The 24,210-nt window shown below is 32.7% G+C and overlaps 2 protein-coding genes across 2 annotated transcripts; one reads left to right on the top strand and one right to left on the bottom strand.

The window, feature by feature from the left end:
* LOC133790206 (probable glycosyltransferase At3g07620) lies at positions 1 to 3,986 on the bottom strand. Its single transcript, XM_062227745.1, has 4 exons — positions 3,405 to 3,986; positions 2,799 to 3,332; positions 726 to 940; positions 1 to 642 (listed from the first exon to the last, which is right to left on the bottom strand). Exons 1-4 carry the CDS (start codon positions 3,735 to 3,737, stop codon positions 189 to 191), a joined length of 1,536 nt encoding a protein of 511 aa, XP_062083729.1. The 5' UTR covers positions 3,738 to 3,986; the 3' UTR covers positions 1 to 188.
* A 10,086-nt stretch (positions 3,987 to 14,072) lies between these two features.
* On the top strand, positions 14,073 to 23,944 carry LOC133790205 (ABC transporter D family member 1). The gene is made up of 26 exons (XM_062227743.1): positions 14,073 to 14,226; positions 14,512 to 14,648; positions 14,739 to 15,003; positions 15,430 to 15,654; positions 15,778 to 15,975; positions 16,097 to 16,551; positions 16,722 to 16,860; positions 16,943 to 17,021; positions 17,656 to 17,894; positions 18,086 to 18,390; positions 18,484 to 18,595; positions 18,892 to 19,050; positions 19,466 to 19,565; positions 19,639 to 19,747; positions 20,121 to 20,211; positions 20,435 to 20,559; positions 20,663 to 20,812; positions 20,901 to 20,973; positions 21,451 to 21,631; positions 21,715 to 21,873; positions 22,202 to 22,363; positions 22,451 to 22,687; positions 22,769 to 22,932; positions 23,027 to 23,079; positions 23,211 to 23,289; positions 23,401 to 23,944. Exons 2-26 carry the CDS (start codon positions 14,587 to 14,589, stop codon positions 23,485 to 23,487), a joined length of 4,008 nt encoding a protein of 1,335 aa, XP_062083727.1. The 5' UTR covers positions 14,073 to 14,226; positions 14,512 to 14,586; the 3' UTR covers positions 23,488 to 23,944.
* Positions 23,945 to 24,210: the final 266 nt, after the last annotated feature.

Genomic DNA, 24,210 nt, shown 5'->3' with positions numbered 1-24,210 from the left:
TAAAAAACAATATAGGCATAAATCTTGTAGGCCTCACCAAGATACAAACTAACATATTAAGCTTATAGAAAGCTCAAGTAATGAAGTAATGTAATGATACCAAAACTGACATGTCTATTTGTTAATTTATCACATCATCAAATGTTAACGAATCAATATGATTACAATGAGTATACAAGGGCACGGTGTTAGGAGTAATAGTCACCCACACGAGTGTTCAACCTGCGGAGCCAAAGAGAGTGAAGAGTCATATGAAAGACATCATATCTCTTAGGAGGGTCATTGACTACGAAGTGCCTCTGCGCCATTTTCACTCGGCGTTGCATCCTCAGATAGTGCCTAGTCGAAATTCCCATCAAGATCTCCTTAATGCGAGGTATGTCCTTCACCTTGATCTCCACAGTAAATGCCTTCCATTTCAACACGTCACTGAAAGGTGGGACATAGCCATCCGAAATCAAGACAGGGATGCACTCAGCATAGATGGCCTCCACCACTCTAGGGCTGGCCACCTCGTAGCCACTAGGGCAGAGACAGAACCTGCTCTTCCTCAACATTTCGTTGTACGAGACCCCACGTGGGAGCCGGTCGTAGACTTGGACGTCCGTGTCATTGTTCTTCCAGCGTTTTAGAAGCAACGACCTTGAAGAAGAAACCAATTGATAATGAGTGGAGTAACTCGTGACAGTTTATAAGAAGGTCGATATTCTTATAGAATGTCATACCTGATGTAGCCATGGAGACGGCCTGCGAAGAATGCTAGGATAGTTCGCTTTGAGGGAGAGGGGCCGCCGAGGCTTGTGATTTCACCGCCGAAGAGATTGATCTCGGGGAGGGATGCGTCTTTCCATGGCTTGAAACCTTCGGAAGTGTTGGCATTGCACAACACTCGGATGGAGTTGTGGAACAAACTTGGTACGTAGGATGATGTTTTTGGTCCCTGCATGCATTTGGTTTTCTTGTTATTGCAATTACTACTAATAAAGATGAAGAAAGTGGATGATAATGGTGAGTACTAAATTGGAAGGATTTAAGAAAAGTAGAATGAAGACATGGATGACTACTTAGTTGTGTAATTATCATAAGAAGGTTAAAGATCTCCAGCCACAATCAAGTGTCTAATTTTAGTATCATATATCTAATCAATTAACACATAAATATTACATAGGAGGGTTTATTGGAATCTTTATTTTGTATTATTATTTGTTTAGACTTTGTGTTTTGACAAATTCTTTTTTGGATACTGTGTTTTGTAAAATAGTTCAAACAGACTCTTAAAACCAATTTTAGTAAAAAAAAAATTGATTTAAAATCACAAATAATTCACTAAACTAACAATTCAGAACAAAAGTGTTATCATTCTGTCTAATAATGTATTGATCATATTCAATTTTTTCTTCATCAAAATTGAATTTAAAGGTCTATTTGAAACATTTTACAAAACACATGTCCAAAAAAGTAATGAGGCAAAACACAAGGTCCACAAATATATAAACTCTATATAAAATAATGTTTTTTTTATTTGGCACATTAACATGTCCAACACCATTACATTACATGATGGTTAACAATACTTAATGTTAATAATTAAACTAAATTATGTAAATCTAAATATTAGATTTCACCAATAACATTATCAACATTTCTCTCTAAAATATTTACATATCAGTTAGAAAATGATTTGTCATCTATCAGTTGGATGAATTGGGATTTTTTTATCTAATTTTAGTATCTCAATTCATCCTCCTAGTATGGATTGAGCAACATAGTGTATTTTTAGACCAATATATAGTATGGGAAGAGAGAGCAATGCCTAGAGAGATGGGAATGATTTTTTTTTTTAAAAAAAACTAAGTAAATGAGCATAAAAAGTGGTTGGAAAGACTTTACTCCTAGGTAAAATGAAAAGAGTAACGATACATGCTTCAAAATTATACACCAAAATATTACACCCCAACTTAAGTGTTAGTTTCATTTAATAAATTAAATTTATTTTAAATAAGATCCACTGTTATAAAAAAAAAACAGTTCCACATCACTTAATGTAATATTTTGCTTCAAAATGAATTGCTAAGGAGCACCACTAATGTCCAACACCACAAGGAAGTGATATACCGCTATTGGTGTAATCCAATATCAGGTCCTACTTATTTGAATTTAACAAGTATTATAAAATATTACTAACCAATCATGAAATACCATCTCAACTCATGTGATATTAAGCCCATTGTTTAATCCAATCATGTAAAATAAGAAAGAAGAAGAGTTGACATGACACATCAATCACACAACTACCACCATCACATAAAAAAAGTGGGTGAAATAGAGCTTAATTAACCCATGCTCCACACTTTACAGGGCTCTACACTACACTATTTGTAGCAATTATTCCTCCCAATAAATGCAACAACACACTTCTGGTTCCAAACATGCAACCTCAAACTCATTCTTTATGACCCCTTTTCTTCTTCTTTTTATTTTTTTGGAAAAAAGTGATATAAACAGAAATGGACACACTATGAAACCTGAGGTAAATTGCTCTTTCGATAAAGCCAAAACATCACAACCTCTCATTACACTAGATATGTTAAACGTGTTATGACCAAACATATATGTATATGACCATTATACCCCTCATCACATAAACATTACCCCTCACTTATACTTGGATTCTAAAATATCTCTGACTCGTTTTCAACATGTCACTGACACAGAATATCATCCAAAAAATACAACAAGAAAAGAAATATGATTAGTTAACTAAGTTTAAAAGTAAACAACGATTAATTAACACTTACCCAATCATGGCAAGAGAGCATGAAGTGGTCAGCCCCAAGAGTTCGATTCCAGAAGGGATATTTTCGAGAAATGAGGTCAACGTAATCAACCACAGCAGTTCTAATGGAGGAAAGGTCTTTGGAACCATCCACGTAAAGGTACTGAACCATTCTAACCACACTAAAAGGCAAGAAGAAAAGCAGTGCTCTGTTCGGGTCTCTGGTTCGGAAGACTTGCTTCTCTTTCTCCATCTCACTCATGAACCTTCCCTCGCTCGAGTATATGTTTTTGCATGGCCCTTCGTGGAACATGGGAGCCTCTCCTTCTTCGTACACGTATATCTTCAACAGCTTCTCCATCTCCAGATAGCTCCGGTGAAACCCTCTTGGGTTTCTGTAAATCGACCCTTGAGGACTGAACTCCCAATCCTCATGACCCTTTACTGTTCTGCTACTGTTCTTGTTCCTTATTACTCTCCTGGCTTTGACTAACCTTGCTTCTACTTTATCCAATAATAGGCTGCTTCTTCTTCTTCTTCTTCTCCAGCCATGGCCCTGTATATTTATGAGTCATAGTCATACATATATATATATGGGGTTATTCAAAGAAAGTGATTATAGTAGTACCAGTTGTGGAGCTGGAGCTGGAGCTGGAGGAAGAGCTATGCTGAGTGGTGATGGAGGAGCTTGTGGTTCTGTTTCTGACTCTGCCATAAGTAACTGGGGTTGCCATGGATTGTGATGATCATTCTCGTCAGATATAATCGAATTATTAAGAATAGATGATGATGATGATGATGATGAAACTTTCCATATGAAGTTAGTACTACTAGAAGAAGAAGAAGAAGAATATATTGAATTGGGGTTGTCGTTGGTGAAAAACACAACAAAAATTCCAGCCAAAGGTATGATTGGTAACACTAAGTATATCAGTGAAGACACTCTATTAAACTTATACATCTCTCTCTCCCTTCTCCTGTCTTATAATATTAGCTCTGTGTATATATATATATATGGTAGTAGAGGTCGTGGTTGACTTTTTGACTGCGTGGGGGTTGGGGTGAATTGTTTATGCCATTATTATTAGTACTCGATGGTTCATCCACACATTTAATGCTCAAATATAAGATACCAAATAACAACGCTCTCGAATCCGAGTTCGAGTCCGAATCCTAATCCTAATCCTAATCCTAATCCTAATTAGAAATGAACTATACGAATATATGAACAATGACTCTTGTGATATTGGTGTTAGATAACTTGACTGAGACTACTCTTCAAGGCTTACACCACAAAGATCAAATACTCAAGTGGACCTGTTTGTAGGACCACCCCCAAACCATGCCGGCTTTGCTTTATACAGAAGAATATAATTGCCAAAGATAGGGTTTTCTTATCATATATAGTTGGAGTATTGTAATTATAATAAGCAAGGTTAAAAATTTCCAATCGCAATCAAGTATCTAATTTTGGTGTCATTATTCATTTCTAATCAATTAATACATGCATCATTATTTTAAATATTTAAGTAAAAATAATTTATTCATTAGTTGATTGAGTGTATTTTTCTAAACTAATATATATTATAAATGTGAATATAATGTAAATTGTTGGTTTCGTTAGATTTAATATTTTTTAATTGTTTTTGTTCGATTTCTAATAAAGTAAATAAATTAAAAAATAATAAAAATATCTAAATAAGGTATATAAATTGAAAATAAAAATTAAAAAATAATAAATGAGCTTTATTAATTTCTCATCATATATTTTAAAATTTCATATTAAAGCATTTAAATTATTCTATCAATGTTTTAAAACTATAACTTAAATTTATTATTTTCTTGCTTTTATTAATAATTTATTTTGTAACTTAATATATATTGTTTATTTAAGTATATATGAAATAGTGACATAAGACACAAATATGCATATTTCTTATTATTTTCATTTAGTTTTTTTAATTAAAAGTAACTTATTTTAATTGCCCTAACCATTAATTGAATAATATATATTTATATATACATTTTATTCGCTTTAATTTTTTTAATTAAATAATTAAACTTTGATCGAATAAACTATTTAAATTCATACTTTTAATTTAGAATTTCTTAATAATACGTTTTCTAAAAATAAAATTAGAAAAAAAAAAGTATTTAATTTTAAAATTAAAATCATCATATATAATATATAAATCAAAATATAAAAAATACTAAAATTTAAATTATTATGAATACTAAATTTCAAAACTAATGAACAACATGAAATAGTTTACTTTGAAACTAGAATGCATCATATTTTATATGTAAAAAGTCTATCTAACGGATTCTTAGTTTAACAGATTTTTTAAATAAAAAGTATGATATTATTTATTTCTTTTAAAATTATAGACAATGTTTTAGCTTAATTTTTTAAATATGATTTTATAATTCTTTTATAATATATGAAATTATTTATTTATTTAAATTTTAAATAATAATTTTTAAATAAAACTAAGTAAATTTTACACGTTGTTTATACTTAATATATATGAGCATTGTTATTTAATATTTTAATATGCTCAATATTATATATTGTGATTTGTGTAATTTAATATAGCATTTTATATATTTTATTTTAAATTAATATATATGCAATGTTAAGCACCATCAATTATAGATAACATCAAGTATATACATTGGGACAACCGAGCAATGGCTAAGTAATTCTTAGTCATATTCAGATAAAGAGAGAGGAGTGAGTTTTTTTTAAAAAAAATAAATAAATAAAGGAGTATGGGATAGGGTTGAGCATAAAATCCGAAAAACTGAAAAAATCGTGTACACCGACCTACTGAACACCGAAAAAACCAAAACCGTTTAAACCGAAAACCGAAAAAACCGCCGACGGTGCAAACCGCCACTGTTCGGTCGGTTTGGAAATTTTGGGTGAACCGACCAAAAAAACCGAAACCGACCGAACACAATAAAATAATAATATAATATTATATAATTATTAATTATTAAAAAATTTAATTAAAAAAAAACTTAAGGCACTTGTAAATGTAATTATGTTCTATATATTTATGTTTTAAAAACATACAAAAATGGATTCTAACAATCCAAAATTTTTAATTTTTTAACTAAAACTTTAAAAAAAAATATAATAATCAATTCGGTTTGGTCGGTTTAACCGACCAAATCACGGTCCAAAACGGTCGGTTTTTTTTTAAATTGGTTTGGTTCGGTCGGTTTTCGGATTGCGCCAATCTGAACCGAATTCTATATTTTTTTTTGTGAAAAAACCGCCCAAACCGACCGATGCTCACCCCTAGTATGGGATAGAAGATGTTGGAGAGAATCCATTTTATTTTTAATTCACTAATGTAAAATAAGAAATAAAAAGATTTGACATGACACATCATGAGTAGCAGAGAGAGAGAGAGAGAGAGAGAGAGAGAGAGAGACTGAAATAGATACAGTACAGATTCAAACAATGAAAGAGACAGAGGTACATTAATTTAATTGCTCTTTCGATAAAGCCAAAACATTACTCTACACAGATGTTCAACGTGTCACTAACTAAATTTCATTCAAGATCTTGTTTCGTGTGCAACGACAAAAATCATTATACATAAATAATAAGTATTTGGGCTTGATTCTAATAATTTGTAAAATAATAAATTATGTTAAAATATTACATTAACTAATGTGACAGTTCATTTTATATGAGATACCAAAATATTATACTAACTAATGTGACCGTTCATTTTAGACGAGATACCATTTGTGAAGCTCGAGGAAGAGATATGGTGAGTAGTGGTGGAGTTTGTGTTTGAGTTTCTTATGCTGTAAAGCCATGAATTGTGATGATCATTCTCATCACATATAATATAATCATTAAGAGTAGATTCTGATGATGATGAAATTACTTTCCATTTGAAGCTAGTACTATTAAAAAAAGAAAGAAGAAGAGAAGAATATAAAAATGAATTTGGGTTGTTGGTGAAAAACACAACCAAAATCCCAACCAATTAGGTATGATTAGCAACACTAAGTATATTAGTGAAGACTCTTTATTATAAGAGTTGTTTACCGAGATTTTCAGAAACTATATTAATAAAAAGTAAGCGAGATTAATGATACAGAATTTAGAAGATATAAACAAGACTTTTACGTGGTTGGGACGTTAATGAGCCTTAGTCCACGAGACAGTTGTATTAGAGCTTGGAAAATCCTTAACAATAGAGTTTCTCTCTACAATAGAGTTTCTCTCTATGTTTTAGCAGAGTAACTGTATACAAGTCAAACAGAGTTTCTCCAGTACTCTGTCATCTGTATTTATAGGCTCACAGGAGCACCAGGCTTGGGCCGGGCTGACCCGGGCCCAACAATGATATAAATACTCATGGCTTCTCTATCGGAAGCCCAATACAAATGATAAAAATATAAAAGACAAAGAATGATCAAAACACACTGGCTCAGCCCAAAGCCTGTATTTCGCTCGACAAAATGGGACTTTTGTTTTGGGCATTCCGAGTTACGAGGCAAGTTCATGGGACAAAATCAGTCAGTGCAGTGGCAGCGCAGATCTGAACCAGCGGCGTGCAATCCCGAGGTGGCATTTTCCGCAGGTGAAAAGTGGGGACAACCCCCACGCGTCATGGGGCGGTTTCAGGGTCACGGATGCTTTTTCCTGCCAACCCTGAGGACTTGAGCTGGGTTCGCTTACCTCTGTCCTTCTTTGTTTACCATTAGCCCGGATCGTTTATCACGCTTCGGGACCATTTTGCATACTTTCGGCCGTAACCCCAAACAACTATATGTCTCCGGGATGACCGTCCCAGATCATCTTTCCTGGACACCGTCCGGGCCTAGACCCACACTTGGGCCGTCATCAATCATTCCCTGCCAAGCGAACCTGGGCTGGGCCCAGCCTCCAATTACCCAGTTAGTGGGCCTGGACCACCATCTCGGGCCCAAGGCAGGAAATGGTTTTGATTCATGATCTTGATAGTGTTATATTATTTTATAATATAATATAATGTAATATTATATTATATTATTTTATAATATAATATTTTAGATTAAATAAATGTGACAAAGTGTGTCACATATTGTAACATAATAGAGAGTTACAATATTTAGATATATGTGAAATATCTAAATATGTAACATATTTTGTGTTACAAATTTAGTCACAAATTTGTAACTTCCAAATATTGCCCATTATTGTATAAATTTGTTGTTACACAATATTGAGATGAATTTCTTAAAGTTATATGTGAAATAATTGTTAGAGATATGCTTTTAACCACAATAATGTATTTTGGGGGTTACAAAATCAATTGGGAGGGTGTTGTAACGTTTGGAAAAACAACACATTTTTGTGTGCTGAAACTAGTCAGTAGCCGCGGCCACAGGATGTTGGTGGCCGTGGCTTGGGGAACTGATTAACGCCCAAACGTGACTTCCACTTAGCAGTAGTCGTAGTATAAATGAGCAGTCGATTCCATAAGGAGGTAAAGAAATAATAAACAAATAAAACAGTTAGAAGGTAAGTAATGTGAAAGTAGTAAAATAAATTGTATTTTTGTGGTTTTGAAGAATTGAAATGAAATGAAAATAAATGATAAAAGAGGTTTGGTGAGGCATCGGGGTTCCACAATATATTTTGGTCACCTATTTACTTTGATAATTTGTAAATGTATTTGAGTAATAAAATCTCTTAGTTGAAGTACATGTATATGTTATTGTTATGAGAAATCTAGAATCGATATAATACCATTGGCAATATGCAGTAAAAGACTACTAACAAAATAACAAACTAATATCTCATGCTAATACTATTGTTATGAGAAATCTATAAGTGACACTATACCATTTTGGCGATAATGTAGTAAAAGACTACCCACAAAATAATAAAATTAATATAAATTATTTTAGTAAAATTACATAGAAAAAGCTTGAATGAATCTATATAAAATTAATAATAAATATTAATTGCATAAATAATGATAAAAATAATAAAACTAAAATATTTGAACATTAAAACACTTTTATAAATTCAAAATAAATAAAAAATTACAAAATATAAAACTTCACCTCTATCCTCACCAAAAGAAAACTCTAGTCTATGTTAAAAGTCATTCTCACATTTTTCATTGAAAATGTGAGAAGACCAGGCTTAGAGATAAAATGGAGAAGATGAAATAGAGAGAAAAGATGGTAGGGGGAGAAGTGTATAGTAAAGATGTGTTTTTCAAATGAACTACTTCCTCCTATTGATAGGTGTATAATACAAATAAACTATGGTGGAAATGACATGTGGCAAGCTACCATTGGTTGAGATGGAAGCACATGGATTTCTAATTTTTGTTGAAAATAAGACACTTCTGTTGGTTGAAAATGGAGCACATGATTGTTAATATTTGTTGGAATGAGTTGTAATTGACATCTCTTATTGGTGGAGAAGAAATTGCATAGATTGGTGACATGACATCTTCATGAATTGAATTGAGCTTTTTCAATTTGGGCTTGACTTCTTCAAAATGCCAACTTTCTTCATTTTCTTTTTGCTTTATTTTAGGGAAATTTGCATATATACTGTAAGTTAACAAAAAAAGCCTAAATATACGGCAAATGAAACTAATTATAAATATACGATACCCAATTATAATACCAACCAATAAATGATATATTGTTAATTACAGCACTCATAACCACATGGCAACACACTCTTTTCTTTTGTTAATATGTTTGTAACAATGATTTACATAATTAATTTTATAGCTAAATTATTCAATTTTTGTAACTAAAATTAAAAAAATTAAAAAAAATGCTAGATGTTAGAACTACTAAATTTTTTACAAATGCTATACTTACAAAGTAAAAAATATATAAGTTACAAGATTGTAACAGGTAGTAACAAAACTATTACAATCAATAACAAAATTATTACCGACAATAACTAAAAATCATTAAAAAGTAAAAAAGTCAGTTACAGAATTGTGATAAATAGTAACAAAACTATTACAATAAGTAAACAATTTTTACAAATTTGTAAACAACATTTACAATTTAATTCGTATAAAAAATGATTTTTGTAACAAAAGTTTACATAACTAATTTACAAATAAAAATATATTTGTCTAACTAATATTTGGATAAATAATTTATAAATTTACTTAACATAATTATAATAAAAATTTACCAAACTAGTTTTATAATTTTAATAATTATTTATCATTTCAATAGTATTCCTGGAACAATATTACTAATTTGTACCAACTTATTATTATTTCAATAATTATTTGTCTTTAGTATTATTTAAAGGGTTTAATTTTAATCTCTATAGGCTATAACTAGCTATATATTCACTCACAAATGGGTATGTATATAGTCATATAGATGATATTATACTTGCAGTACTATAGTAGGTCTAATGCATCTTTATATGGAAACATGTCTTAAAACATTCTATATTAAAAGTTAAACGGTATATTTGATATGCACTGTATATTTTAAATTTTTTTGAGATATATGTTGATGTGTGTAATTTTTCCTTTATTTTATTCAACTAAAATTGTATCATTTTCCTACAAAAGAAAAACAAATTAAATCCAAATTGAATATTTTCATTTATAAAACATATCACATTAATTTCATGAAAATATTAATTAAAATTTAATTTATTTTGACAATTAAAATTAATAAATGTGCATTTTTGACCAAAAATCACAACTCCCAACTAGCTTAGTGCTAGTTCCTAGAAATTCAAATGGATAGAAATTATTACCAAGTTGAAATAATGAAAGAAATCATGCAAAATTGCTTAACAAAATGTTTAGTGAGAACTTAGAAAATGCTATTTAAAACTATTAAAGTTGTAATCAAGAGCTTTGTGTGTGTGTGCACCAAACAATATCAACATTTTCATAATTCACAACACAAATAGTTTTGAAAAATCACCAAGGAATAAAGTCTCAACTCCAAATCCTCACAAATGTATTGAAAATATTTTTAGGAAAATGTTGACACTCTTGGAGTCAGAAATATATAAATGAACACTCAAAATTGATATTATTGTTTTAGGACAATCAATTTAAACAAGCATTGATCAAAAAATAGATTAATCAATTAATTGGAACTCAAATAACATAGAAGCTTCCGGGATTTACAAAATAACACTAAGAGCCAAAATAAAAAATAATACAAAATTTAATAAACAACTTTTTTTTTTTTTATAACACAAATTGAAAACAAATGTAGTAATCTTGTTTTTTTTTTAATTTTTTTTATTTCAACAAAACTACAAAAGATGGAAAATGAGAAATGTTGCTCTTGTTCACTTTTTTTTTATTTTTTTATTTTTTATATATATACATATTTATTTTTTGACAAGAGACAACATAAAAATAAAGAAAAATACAATAGATTAAGTGAAAATTACAACAAATGCTCTTTTAAACAAAAATTACCCCTTTAGTAAATGTCATATTTTAAATTAATTTTTACCAACTCAATTGATCAATAAAAGTTCAAAAAGTTGTTCTCTTATTTTCACAACTCACAAAAAATAAAAAATCTTCAAAACTTAGGATTTTTCTCAACTGAATGTGTTAACAATTTTTTTTCAATGTTTGGTTGTGCATAGAATAACTCTCGAAATTACTTCCAAATTATTGAGAACATACAATTTCTCACAAAGGTATTTATTGAGAACATACAAAAATTAATTTTTTTTATTATTTTTTACTATCCAAATTATGTACTCCAATAAATTTGTCATTAAAAAATAAATAAAAAATGATATTTAGTTGGTCATTAATTGTCAACTACTAAATTATAGTAATTAGTGGCAATATGGTAAATAAAAAAGTAGCATTTACTGATGTGTCAAATTTGACACATGCTATATTTTGTGCCAAATTTGGCATAACTTTTAGCATGTGCTAAATTTTGCACACTTTTTGGAACATCATTGGAGTCATACTTTTTGTAAGATGTGCTAAATATAACATTGTACCAACTTTTTGGCATTCCATTGGAGATACTCTTAGGTAATTTTTGGTTGGGGGTAATGGAATGGAAATGAATCAATTTTCATTCCATTCATTTGTTTGATTGCATTTTAGAATATTGAAATGTCATTCTAATAGAATGGTTTTTCCACCATTTGGTGGAATGACTATTCTTTTTGAAAATGAGAGAAAAGATCATTTCAATGCAAGCTTGAAAAAAAAATTAATAATTTTTTTATTTCATTACATTCTTATTCATTTTCTCATTCATTCCAACACCTTAGTGATGATTTTTTACAACACTTTTTTTAGCTATATTCTGAAGAGTGGACTATTTTAGCTCATTTATTGGAATTACTCTTAGTCTAATACTTGGTTTGAGTCTTCATTAGCTTGCTAATCTTGGGTCATTTATGTGGTTGAAAGTGTTTTGAGTTGGTGATAAATTGTACTATGTTCCCTTATTATTTTCTTTCTTAGCAAGGTCTTTAATTGTCTCTAATTCCAAATGTATCTCTACCACATGTGTTGTGCTCTTGTAATAATGTTGATTATTGACAAGTTTAGTATGCATTTATGACTGATAATGAATTTACATGGCATAATAAAATTTCTCATTGTATACAGGTTAATGTACTTAACAGTTTTTGTCGAAGAGTATTAGACTTTTAAGTATGCTAAACATATTTAAGCATACTGTAAAAACCTAATTTAGTCAAAAAAGAAAAATGATTAAGCAATAAACATTTTGGTTGAGATTCTATCTTCAATATTGGATTGACTAACAAAATTAATTAATTACTTGTTGATGAGGATAAGATAGGATGAGATCAACTAACTATGTGTTGATTTATGAGACCATGCCATTTGCCATTTTGCTAATGGGTATATCATAAATACAGATATTAGATTATAGTTCTATAAATAGAGTATCATCTACCTAATAGCTACCACCCACCCCCAAAAAAAAAAAAAAATAGAAGTAATTATATGGAAGGAAGGCTTGAGAGTTGAGAATGAGAGGTGCCATATCTCAAAGGAAAAGAAAAGCTTTGCCTTGCCTATGGTTGAGTGGGGCTTGAATTGGGGTTGGGGTTGGGTTCGGGTTGGGGGAGTGTACTAATTCAAAGTGTTGGGATATTAAATGCAAACTAATTAATGACTCACCCACCTAATTTATCCCCAAATTATGTCTACCCATTTGCTTACTATTATTCATAATAATAATAATAATGATTAGAGTAATGATTGTGACACATTTAAATTACACTCGTTATTTACACACAATGATGTATAATTAATCTCAGTCACACAATTAAAAGTGATGTGGTCTCCACTTAAAATTATTTATGGTTAAAATTTAACACACATCAAATGTTACTATTTGGTACCTTAAGATGTCAAACACCATATGAGGTGGTACTATAATATTTATTAAATTCAAATGTGTGGGATACAATATTGGATTGCACCAATAACGATATACCATCTCCTTGTGTTGTTGGGCACTAGCATTGCATTTTAACAATTTTCGTAAAAAAAATTTGTGCAATTTGGCACCTTAAGGTGCCCAACAACACATGAGGTGGCAAGCTATGATTGATTAGCGATACTCTATAATATTTATTAAATTCAAATGTATAGGACTCGATATTGGATTGCACCAATAACGGTAAGTCACCTCCTTATGATATTGGGTACCAATAATGTCCTTTAACAATTCTCGTAAAAAAAATTTGTGCAATTTGAGCATGTGTCTAGCATTGTTATAATAATTATTATAAACATTACACCTTGAACTTTCGTAGATGATAAAAATACTTGCTTTGCTTGTTTGATACAAATTCTTAAGCAAAAGTAGAAACTGTTAGGAAAGCAAAGCCAAATTACCAATTAGCAAACAAAAACAAAAACTATGCACAACGGTATGACATGTATGTTTAAGCACTCAAAACAAATATATAGACACTAACTATAACTATATAATTATAGCTTAGTTGAAGAAATAGGACAACAAAACTATTTTCTATTTTTTAAATAATAAAATCAAAATAGTATAGCAAAACGACACGTTTGCTTTACGTTAAGAACAATATATATATATATATGACGTAATGTGTTTTATTTATTTAATTATATTTATTTATTTTTTTATATTTAATTATATATATTTTTATAGGTTAATAAAAAGTAAATAAAGAGAAGAAGTTCCATCCCAACTCCCGAGGTTTTGGTTAGTTGTGTTTGGTTTTGGCCTCACCGCTCTGACATCATCACATATCTCAAATTATACGACGTCGTTTCACTCATAAAATCTCTTTTTCTCTTCTTCTCTCTTATTAATTTAATTTGATATTTCTTTCTTCTGTGTCCTCTTCAATCTCCATGGCCATCTCTCTCTATTGATCTGATCCCCCACCTCAACCCTAAACCCCTCTCCGCACACTCCAGGTTCATCATCTTCTTCTTCTTTGTACGATTATGATTGTGTTTGTGATAATCGAAACTACTTCTGTACCAATTATTGATATTGATTGATGTGAATTTGTGTTCTCACACTTACTTGATTGCACGCGAACACTCGTCTTTTCACTCATACGCATTCAATCTCGATTCATTTCGTTTCTGTCTACCTCTCAAACTGTTCAATTTTCGTTATATATCCATGTATGTGTTTGTGTTTCTGCAATTGTGATAGTTTCTTCTTGTTTTGCACTACAACTGAACACGAAACAGGAACCCCTCCGACTGGTTGGTTGGTTGGTTGGTTCTTCTTATCGTTGTTTTGGGGGAGCGGTTGCTTTGCCAACCATGCCTTCTCTGCAATTATTGCAGTTAACGGAGCATGGTCGGGGTTTTTTGGCTTCAAGGAGGTGACTTCAGATTACCTTTCTTATTGTTATAATCGTAATAGTTAGTCTTGTGTTTGTTTTCGTTTGCTTATTCGGTTGCTTGTACTGTAGGAAAACTTTATTACTAGCCACTGGCATTGTGTTTGCTGGTGGCACGGCTGCGTATGTGCAATCACGATTTAGCTCTAGAAAATCAGATCCTCTGGGTCACTACAATGGTCTCCCTAACAGTCAATCAAATTCAGAGGATAAAGCTCTCAAGAAAAATCCTGATAAAAAGGGGGGACTCAAGTCACTCAAAGTACTTGCTGCAATTCTGTTGTCTCGAATGGGCCAGATGGGTGCTAGAGATCTTTTGTCTTTAGTAGCAATAGTGGTAAGTTATCTTTTTCTGTCCTCTCGACATTGCGACTACATAATAATTCAGTGATGTACACTTCTTTTACTGTGATTGTGATTTCAAAGCCATTTGTTTGGGTGTCTACGAGAACATCATGAGTTTTACTCTTTTTTATTTTAATGTGTAAAATTCATGCATCAAATGCAGTTAGCTGCAGTAGTTGAATTCACTTCTCCTCTTTTATTTACACACACCAGTCCAATTAATCTTAAAATTATAGATTCTGAAGATATCTTGGATGTGGGTTGGGAGAAGAGGGTCATATGAACTATAACAATAGTAAAAAAGTAACTGCATGCCAATGTTTCAGTTTCCATTGATAGGCCACAAATAAGACTTCACCTGTGATAGGAGTAGCGTTCTTGGCCTCTCTCCTGATGTGTACTTGTGTACTGTTTGCAGGTGTTGCGTACTGCTTTGAGCAATAGACTAGCAAAAGTTCAAGGGTTTCTATTCCGTGCAGCTTTCCTTCGACGTGTGCCATTATTTTTTCGGCTGATTTCTGAGAATATTATGTTATGTTTTCTTCTTTCATCCATGCATTCTACTGCGAAGTATATAACAGGGACCTTAAGCCTGCGGTTCAGAAATATTTTGACAAAACTTATCCATTCTCATTACTTTGAGGTAGTTATGGTCATTATTTATTAGGCTGAAATAGTAAACAATTTTGCTTCTGAAGACATTCAATATTTTTCTGATCATTGAAGTGTGTTGGCAATTTATACATGATCTTTGTTTGGTTTTCAGAACATGGCATATTACAAACTATCACATGTTGATGGTCGGATAACAAATCCTGAACAAAGAATTGCTAGTGACGTACCGAGGTTTTGTTCAGAGTTGAGTGAAATTGTACAAGATGATTTAATTGCAGTCACTGATGGTGTGCTTTATACTTGGCGCTTGTGTTCGTATGCAAGCCCAAAATATGTCTTTTGGATTTTGGTAATTTTCTATCTTTGATAGTCATAAGCTTTATTAGTCTTTGATGGGCTTTATATGTTTATTTATATGTCAGTTTTTCATTCAAGCAATCTAAGTAATGCTGTCTGACGTTTTGTTTCAGGCGTATGTGCTAGGGGCAGGCACAATGATAAGAAACTTCTCTCCTGCTTTTGGAAAATTAATGTCCAAAGAGCAACAGTTGGAAGGAGAATATCGACAACTTCATTCAAGGTTAAGGACCCACGCAGAAAGTATTGCATTTTATGGGGGAGAAAGTAGAGAAGAATCTCACATCAAGCAGAAATTTCAATCATTAATTAGGCATATGAGAGTAGTTCTTCATGAACATTGGTGGTTTGGAATGATTCAGGACTTTTTACTAAAGTATCTTGGTGCTACTGTCGCCGTTATCCTGATTATTGAGCCCTTCTTTGCGGGCAATTTGAGGCCTGACACTTCAACATTAGGCCGTGCAGAGATGTTAAGCAATCTAAGATATCACACTAGCGTCATAATATCACTTTTTCAGTCTCTTGGAACACTTTCTATTAGTGCAAGAAGACTCAATCGTCTCAGGTATTTTTTTATCCATCTTTTCTACCATTTTGCAAAAACACAAAAACAGGCATTGTTCTATGCAAGCTTATTTTGTACACCCATTCGAAAGATGGGGTTCTCTGCTTGTTGCTTGGTCAGCTGTTGTTTGGCTAACCAACCATGACATACTCATGTTTTCTTTATTTCAGTGGTTATGCAGACCGCATCCATGAATTATTGGCCATATCAAGGGAGCTAAGTATTGGTAATGATAAATCTCTGACGAAAACATCTCAGAGTAGAAAATACTTTAGTGAAGCTAACTTCATTGAGTTTGCTGGTGTCAGGGTATGTATGATCTATTAACTTTTCACATGTTAATACTATATCTTTTTGCATTCCACGTGTTGATTGCAGTGGGATCTTCCAGGTTGTTACTCCTACTGGTAATGTCTTGGTGGATAACTTGACACTTAGAGTTGAAACGGGATCTAATCTTCTAATTACAGGTAGGGTTATTCGTCAAAGAGTATTTGTTTGATCCTATAATTCTTATTTTTTTGGGTCTCCTTTTCCTTTAGCAATTACTTTCTCAGTTTACCTCAGTTAAATACAGAGATTATTTTGCATGATGAGAATATGCAATGGAAAGTGATGGCTGCTTAATTTGCTTTGATGTGTGGTTTTGTGGCACTATTTTGGACCACAATTTCAATTACCATTGCAAAGTATTGACTGTGGCATAGTATGTAAAAGTAGGCAACTTATTTATGGTAAAAATGTTGTTCCTTTTGCAAAATATCGCTCAAAATAGTTAATGTGTCTCTTTAATTGCAGTTGTTAAATAAAGACCATTTTAGCAATCTAAAATTACTTCTGTGATAAAACTTAGTCGAGTGATTGAGTATGATGTTCCTTTGTGCATGATGGATAAATTGAGCTCATGGAGAATATGAAGTTGTCATCAGGGATATTATTGATATGTCCTGTGCTTGTGGTTTTTATGTTTGGTGCTTGTGCTCTGATTTTCATTGTCTGTGACTTTTTTCTTTTCCCAGTCAAGCACTAAAAATATGATTTTAAATACCTGCTTAACATTTGATCTATTCTGACACTGCAACTTTATATTTCATCATTTTGAAGGTCCAAATGGTAGTGGAAAGAGCTCACTTTTCCGAGTTCTAGGAGGTTTGTGGCCTCTTGTATCTGGCCACATCTCAAAACCTGGGGTTGGTACTGATCTCAATAAGGAGATATTTTATGTGCCACAAAGACCATACACAGCTGTAGGAACGCTTCGAGACCAGTTAATTTATCCTCTTACTGTAGATGAGGAGGTTGAACCGCTCACTCGTGATGGAATGGTGGAGCTATTAAGAAATGTAATTCTCTCGTTTTATTGTTTTCTGTCTTTGTTATTATTTAAAAAGAACATGTTATGTACCTGTGTTAGCTGGATACAAAATACTCTTAAATGTATTGATTTAACTTCAAAATATATTTACTCTATTTGACATAATTATTGGTGGATATTATGTCAATGTTGGGTGATGATGGCTATTCCTATCTCAAGGTTGACCTAGAGTATCTGTTAGATCGTTATCCACCTGAAAAGGAGATAAATTGGGGTGATGAACTTTCTCTTGGAGAGCAACAAAGATTGGGGATGGCCAGACTGTTCTATCATAAACCTAAATTTGCAATTCTTGATGAGTGCACAAGTGCTGTCACAACTGATATGGAGGAACGCTTTTGTGCTAAAGTTAGAGCAATGGGAACATCATGCATTACCATCTCTCATCGTCCAGCTCTAGTTGCATTTCATGATGTGGTGTTGTCATTGGATGGTGAAGGAGGCTGGAGTGTTCACTATAAAAGGTTAGAACTGAGTTGGTTTATTTATGTATTTGCTATATGCATAATTGGTATGTACTTTGAGGAGTACTTATTGAGCTTTTATGGCAACTTCAGGGAGGATTCTTCAGTCGATGATGAGGAGGGGATAAATACACTGAAGTCTTCTGAGACTCATCGCCAAAATGATGCTATGGTAGTTAAACGAGCATTTGCCTCAAGTAGAAAGGTATAATTTTTAGAAAAAGTACATATAACCTGAGTGGGTTAATTTCACCTGGTGATGTGGCTTAAGGTCTTGTGGGTTCAGATATTGTTTGCTGCTTATAGAAATTTCATCTTAATTGTGAAGTTCTTGTGGCCTATGGGAAGAAGGAATATGAGGCAAAAAAAACCCTTGTGATGAATAGCACTCAAATTATTATAAATTTTTTAAAAATAAAATATAAAATTAATGGGGTTTCTGTTATCTATTTTTCCCCCTCCTGATTTACTCCATACTTATCTCAAGTATATTTTGTTTAGGATCCTGCATTCTCAAATTCAAAGCCACAATCTTACATCGCTGAGGTCATGGCTGCTTCTCCCCCTGTGGATCATGCTGTTTCTTTGCCAGTTTTTCCACAACTCCGTGGAGCACCAAGGATGTTGCCATTGAGAGTATTTGCCATGTTCAGAGTACTGGTGAGACTTTTATTTTGATTATTGATATATTGGTGATCAATTCTTCTTATTTTTAATATCATTGGCATATTCCACCCTCTGCCATGGTGCCTTCATCTTAGGTTTTATGTCTGCTCTTGGTTTTAAAACTCTGATGACTCTGTGCCTTGCCTTGTTGTCTTCTTATATGTTTTATATTTTTTCACATTTCATTTCCCACTTTCTGATGTGTTAATACTAAAAATGAAGTGTGGCACATTCTAGTCTACTCTGTCATCATAGCCATACAGCTTTTTAATGGGTGTTTTTAAGTTCTAAGTTGCTTAGGAGTATGAAGGATATCCCATCTTGGAACAAGACATTCCTTTCTAATCTTCCATTCACATTATATATATTTGGAACTAAGTTTAATAACCTTCTACTCATGTCTTTTCAGATTCCCACAGTTTTTGATAAACAAGGAGCACAATTGCTTGCAGTTGCTTTGCTTGTTGTATCAAGAACATTGATTTCTGATCGCATTGCCTCATTAAATGGTATTTATTTTCACCTTATCAATTCTTTTATAATGGAGGACCGGGCTGTTATTGAAGTGGATTAATTATACAGGAACCACCGTGAAATATGTTTTGGAGCAGGATAAGGCAGCCTTTGTTCGTTTAATTGGTGTTAGTGTTCTTCAGAGTGCAGCATCTTCTTTCATTGCACCTTCTTTGAGGTACATGTTTTGGTTATCATTAATGCAATGGATATTTATTGGGATTTTTTTTGTTTCAAACACTTGGTTAATAAAGGAGACTTTGGGGTGGGAAAATCTGTATTAAGATGCAAACTTTTGTATGTTGGATCACTGAATATAAGGCATTTCATGTTTACCGTAATAGAGAGGTACCACTTTTTCTAAGAAAAGTAGGGAAAGAGTAGAGGAGCATATCTTTATGTATAACACTGTAGGTGAAAATGTGAGCTATATTTTCTTTTATATATTATTCTGTGGTTTGGAAGTCGTGGGGTTATGTTGTGGTCTACAGAATATCATTGGTGTTAAGAGGTTTAGATGTGGAAGTAAACATGACATAATTATTTTGCAGGCACTTGACAGCAAGACTTGCTTTGGGATGGAGAATTCGTTTGACTAAACACTTACTGACAAATTATCTGAGAAAGAATGCGTTCTACAAGGTACTGAGATCAGAGATGTTTATTCAAGTCTCCTTTTCTATATTGCTTTTGCCATCTGAGTATTGGCTTATCTAACTCTTGGATAAGATTATTGTATCATATGTAAAACTTATGCTGTTGTACTTATTGGATTGGATTCTAAAACAATAACTTCTCTAAAACTCTTTTTTTTTTCTTTCTTGTCAGATAACTCTTTTTGTTGTTGTTGTTGTTGTTATTGTAGGTCTTCAACATGTCTAGCAAAAATATTGATGCTGACCAGAGATTAACTCATGACCTGGAAAAGTTGACAACTGATTTGTCAGGATTGGTTACTGGAATGGTGAAGCCAACTGTGGATATTCTGTGGTGAGTAGTTTATTTATTTTGTAAAAGCAAATTGTAGGTACTTGATTTGAGATTCTTATGTATTATTAGTTTATCTTTTTAATAATATCCTTTATTTTATAAGGTTCACCTGGAGAATGAAGCTTTTAACAGGTCAGAGGGGAGTTGCTATATTGTATGCATACATGTTACTGGGGCTGGGTTTTCTTAGAGCTGTTACCCCTGAGTTTGGTGATTTGGCAAGTCAAGAACAACAACTTGAAGGAACCTTCAGGTAAAATTAGTTTCTGCTTTTTATTCTGCTTTTGTTGAACTGCTCTGCAAATAAGACTAATTTCATTTTGGCACCTTACATATATTAGGTTCATGCATGAAAGATTACGCACACATGCCGAATCGGTAGCTTTCTTTGGAGGTGGTGCTCGAGAAAAAGCTGTAAGCCCTGCAACCCATGTCTTTTGATACAGCTGCAGTATTGCTTAGTACTCCACCTTTTTTTTTGGACATTGATGTTTTCCCTTATTGGCTTTATACTTGGGGATTTAAACAATGGGGCAGCATTTTGACAAAAGAAAAAAGAAATTATTATAAATTTTATAATTCATACGAGGGGAATGATTTTAGTAAGGTTATTTCCTTTTATGTCGTCTGGATATTTTTTTTCGGTATTCTAAGTTTCATGACCATGTATTTCATTGCCTATTATTCTTTATCAGTATGGGGTCCTCCCTTACTGCACAGTTTTCTTGGCTATGAGTTTTGCCTCTTGATTTTTTTAGACAATGTGCTGTTAGTTTCTTACATGCATCCATGTTTTGTGTCATTATCTCCACGTTCTAAAGGCTTATGGACTCTGTTTATTTATTGTTTTATCACTCCCACTGTTAACTTAGATGTTTTTATATCAAACAGATGGTTGAATATAAATTCAGAGAGCTTCTTGATCATTCCTTGACACTTTTGAAGAAGAAATGGATGTTTGGTATATTGGATGATTTCATAACAAAGCAACTTCCACACAATGTGACTTGGGGATTGAGCTTGCTATATGCCATGGAACACAAAGGAGACAGAGCCTTAATATCCACACAAGGTAAGATAAGATCTAGAGACGCTCATCCTATACTAGTCTCTTTTCCCCCCTCTGTCTTACTCACATGATGGATCATTTTTCAGGTGAACTGGCTCATGCATTGCGATTCTTAGCATCTGTTGTGTCACAGAGCTTTTTAGCTTTTGGTGACATTCTCGAATTGCATCGGAAGTTTGTGGAACTTTCTGGTGGGGTCAATCGAATTTTTGAACTTGAAGAGCTACTAGATGCTGCACAGTCTGGTAAGTCTTGAACTGTTCTTCAAGAATGCATTGGTTTTCATATATGTGTGTGTGTGTGTGACTTGTTGCAATTCTTACTTAAGGTATGTGTACTGGAAATTTCTTTTTGCTTCTAAGCTTTTCAAACCTTTTCTGTGGTGCTGTTTTTTTTGTTGTTGGACAAAATGTAATAAACTAGAATGATTTACTGCAACTATGTTTCTACAGAAAGAGGATTCTCTTGATATCTTTACCAAAGTGCGGATAATCAATTTATGTACTCTTTATTTCAGCCTTTAATTTATTGATAAAATTATTCATGTATGATAATAATTTAATGCTCTTACAGGAGATCCTAAGTCCAGTGCTGGATCATCCGCGGAAAGGAGACATCTTTACACTGAGGATGCCATTACCTTCTCCGATGTTGACATTGTTACCCCAGGGCAGAAATTGTTGGCTAGGCAATTGACATGTGGCATATCACCTGGAAAAAGCCTGCTTGTTACTGGTTTGTTTGTAGTATCTTTTATATTATTATTATTATTATTTCTTATATAATAAGAAATAACACCTGACAAGTGTGTGATCTTTCAAGGTCCAAACGGGAGTGGAAAAAGTTCTGTTTTCAGAGTTCTTAGAGGTCTTTGGCCCATCATGAGTGGGAAGCTCACTCAACCATCCCAACATGTCACCGAAGAGGTTGGGTCGGGCTGTGGTGTGTTCTATGTTCCTCAGCGACCATACACATGCTTGGGAACCCTTAGGGATCAAATTATATATCCTCTCTCACAGAAGGAAGCAGAGTTGAGGGCATTGCAACTCTATGGAAAAGGTGATTTCATGAACATTTATTTTAGAAAATACAACTTAAAAGTTTACCATCCTTAATATAACTTTGATTGTCCAAATATAGGTAAAGAGTCAACTGACACCAAAAACATTCTGGACATGCAATTGAAAACTATTCTGGAAAATGTTAGATTGAATTATCTTTTGGAAAGGGAGGGAAGTGGTTGGGATGCTAATTTGAATTGGGAAGACATTCTTTCTCTTGGAGAACAACAGAGATTGGGAATGGTGAGTTAATTCACTGTTTTAGTACTTTTACTATATCCTTTGTTGTCCATGTTTTCCTTTTGACTGATATTTCTTTCTTTCTTGTTTCGACAAGGCGCGCTTATTTTTCCACAAGCCTAAATTTGGAATCCTTGACGAGTGCACAAAGTGCGTGAGATTCCACAAACTATTACAGTTGTCCTTTCTTTCATAACCTTGAAAGAAATGTTTGCATTTTTTTAAAGCTTTTTCTTTTTCTCTTGGTGTTCTAATTTCATTCGCAATTTTTCAAATGGCAGCGCCACAAGTGTAGATGTTGAAGAACATCTTTATAGGCTTGCAAAGGAGATGGGTATTACAGTAGTTACATCCTCACAAGTAAGTACTTGTAGCCATGGAGACGAGTATCTTGTCAAGATGAGAGTACATTGTTTGATTTTCATGTATATTTGTTTACTTATTTTTTCATATTTGATTTTGGCAATTCAGCGTCCCGCTTTAATACCATTCCATTCGGTGGAATTGCGGCTTATCGACGGTGAGGGTAACTGGGAGTTGCGTTCGATCAAGCAATGATTGGAATGGATTATGCCGGTCCGGTGGGTCTGCAACCAACTAATCTCATGCCAAATGAGATGGTACTGAAGGACAACGGCAAAGGTAATCGAACCAAAATGGAAAGAGAAAAAAGAAGCAGCTGTTTTGTTTATTAGGGTAAATTTAATTTTTTTTTACTTATATATAGCGAGCAGCAATGTTATTATGCTCGGCACATAATTGGGGGCCTATAGAAAGAGGTTTAGCAATAACGCAATCCAACAAGTCTTGGGGAATTTACTTTGAAGGTGTAGCCACAACAGAATCATGTAATTATTTCTGTAGAATCAAAGTTCACCATGTACAGTCTTCCCTCTAAGGTTATTTTGAGTTGTAAGAACTCGTTTCATAACCATATTATTATTCATTATTCCCCCACTACCCTCTAATCTATAAAATTATAAATAAATACAAGAAAAAGGTGATTTGCTTTCCATTCGTTTTTGCATCTATTTGTGTTCTGTTTTACTGTCAATCTCTTTGTGTGCTTGCTCATTTTGCTAGTTAATGCAAATACAGGTCATTTCGTCCTAGGCACTTGTGTGCCTCTTTTCAATAGGATAAAGATATCCAGGGTGAAATGAAACACCAATCTGTGTTTTGCTTCATTATTTATTTGAAATTGTATTTTGACAAATTATTTTTTGAACCTGTGTTTTCTAATATAGTTCAAATAAATTCCTGAACCAAATTTTGATCAAA

The sequence above is a fragment of the Humulus lupulus genome, chromosome 7, assembly GCF_963169125.1.
Source record: "Humulus lupulus chromosome 7, drHumLupu1.1, whole genome shotgun sequence".
Lineage (NCBI taxonomy): Eukaryota > Viridiplantae > Streptophyta > Magnoliopsida > Rosales > Cannabaceae > Humulus > Humulus lupulus.
The sequence above is the reverse complement of the archived record's forward strand: the minus strand, read 5'-3'. Positions and strand labels throughout refer to the sequence as shown.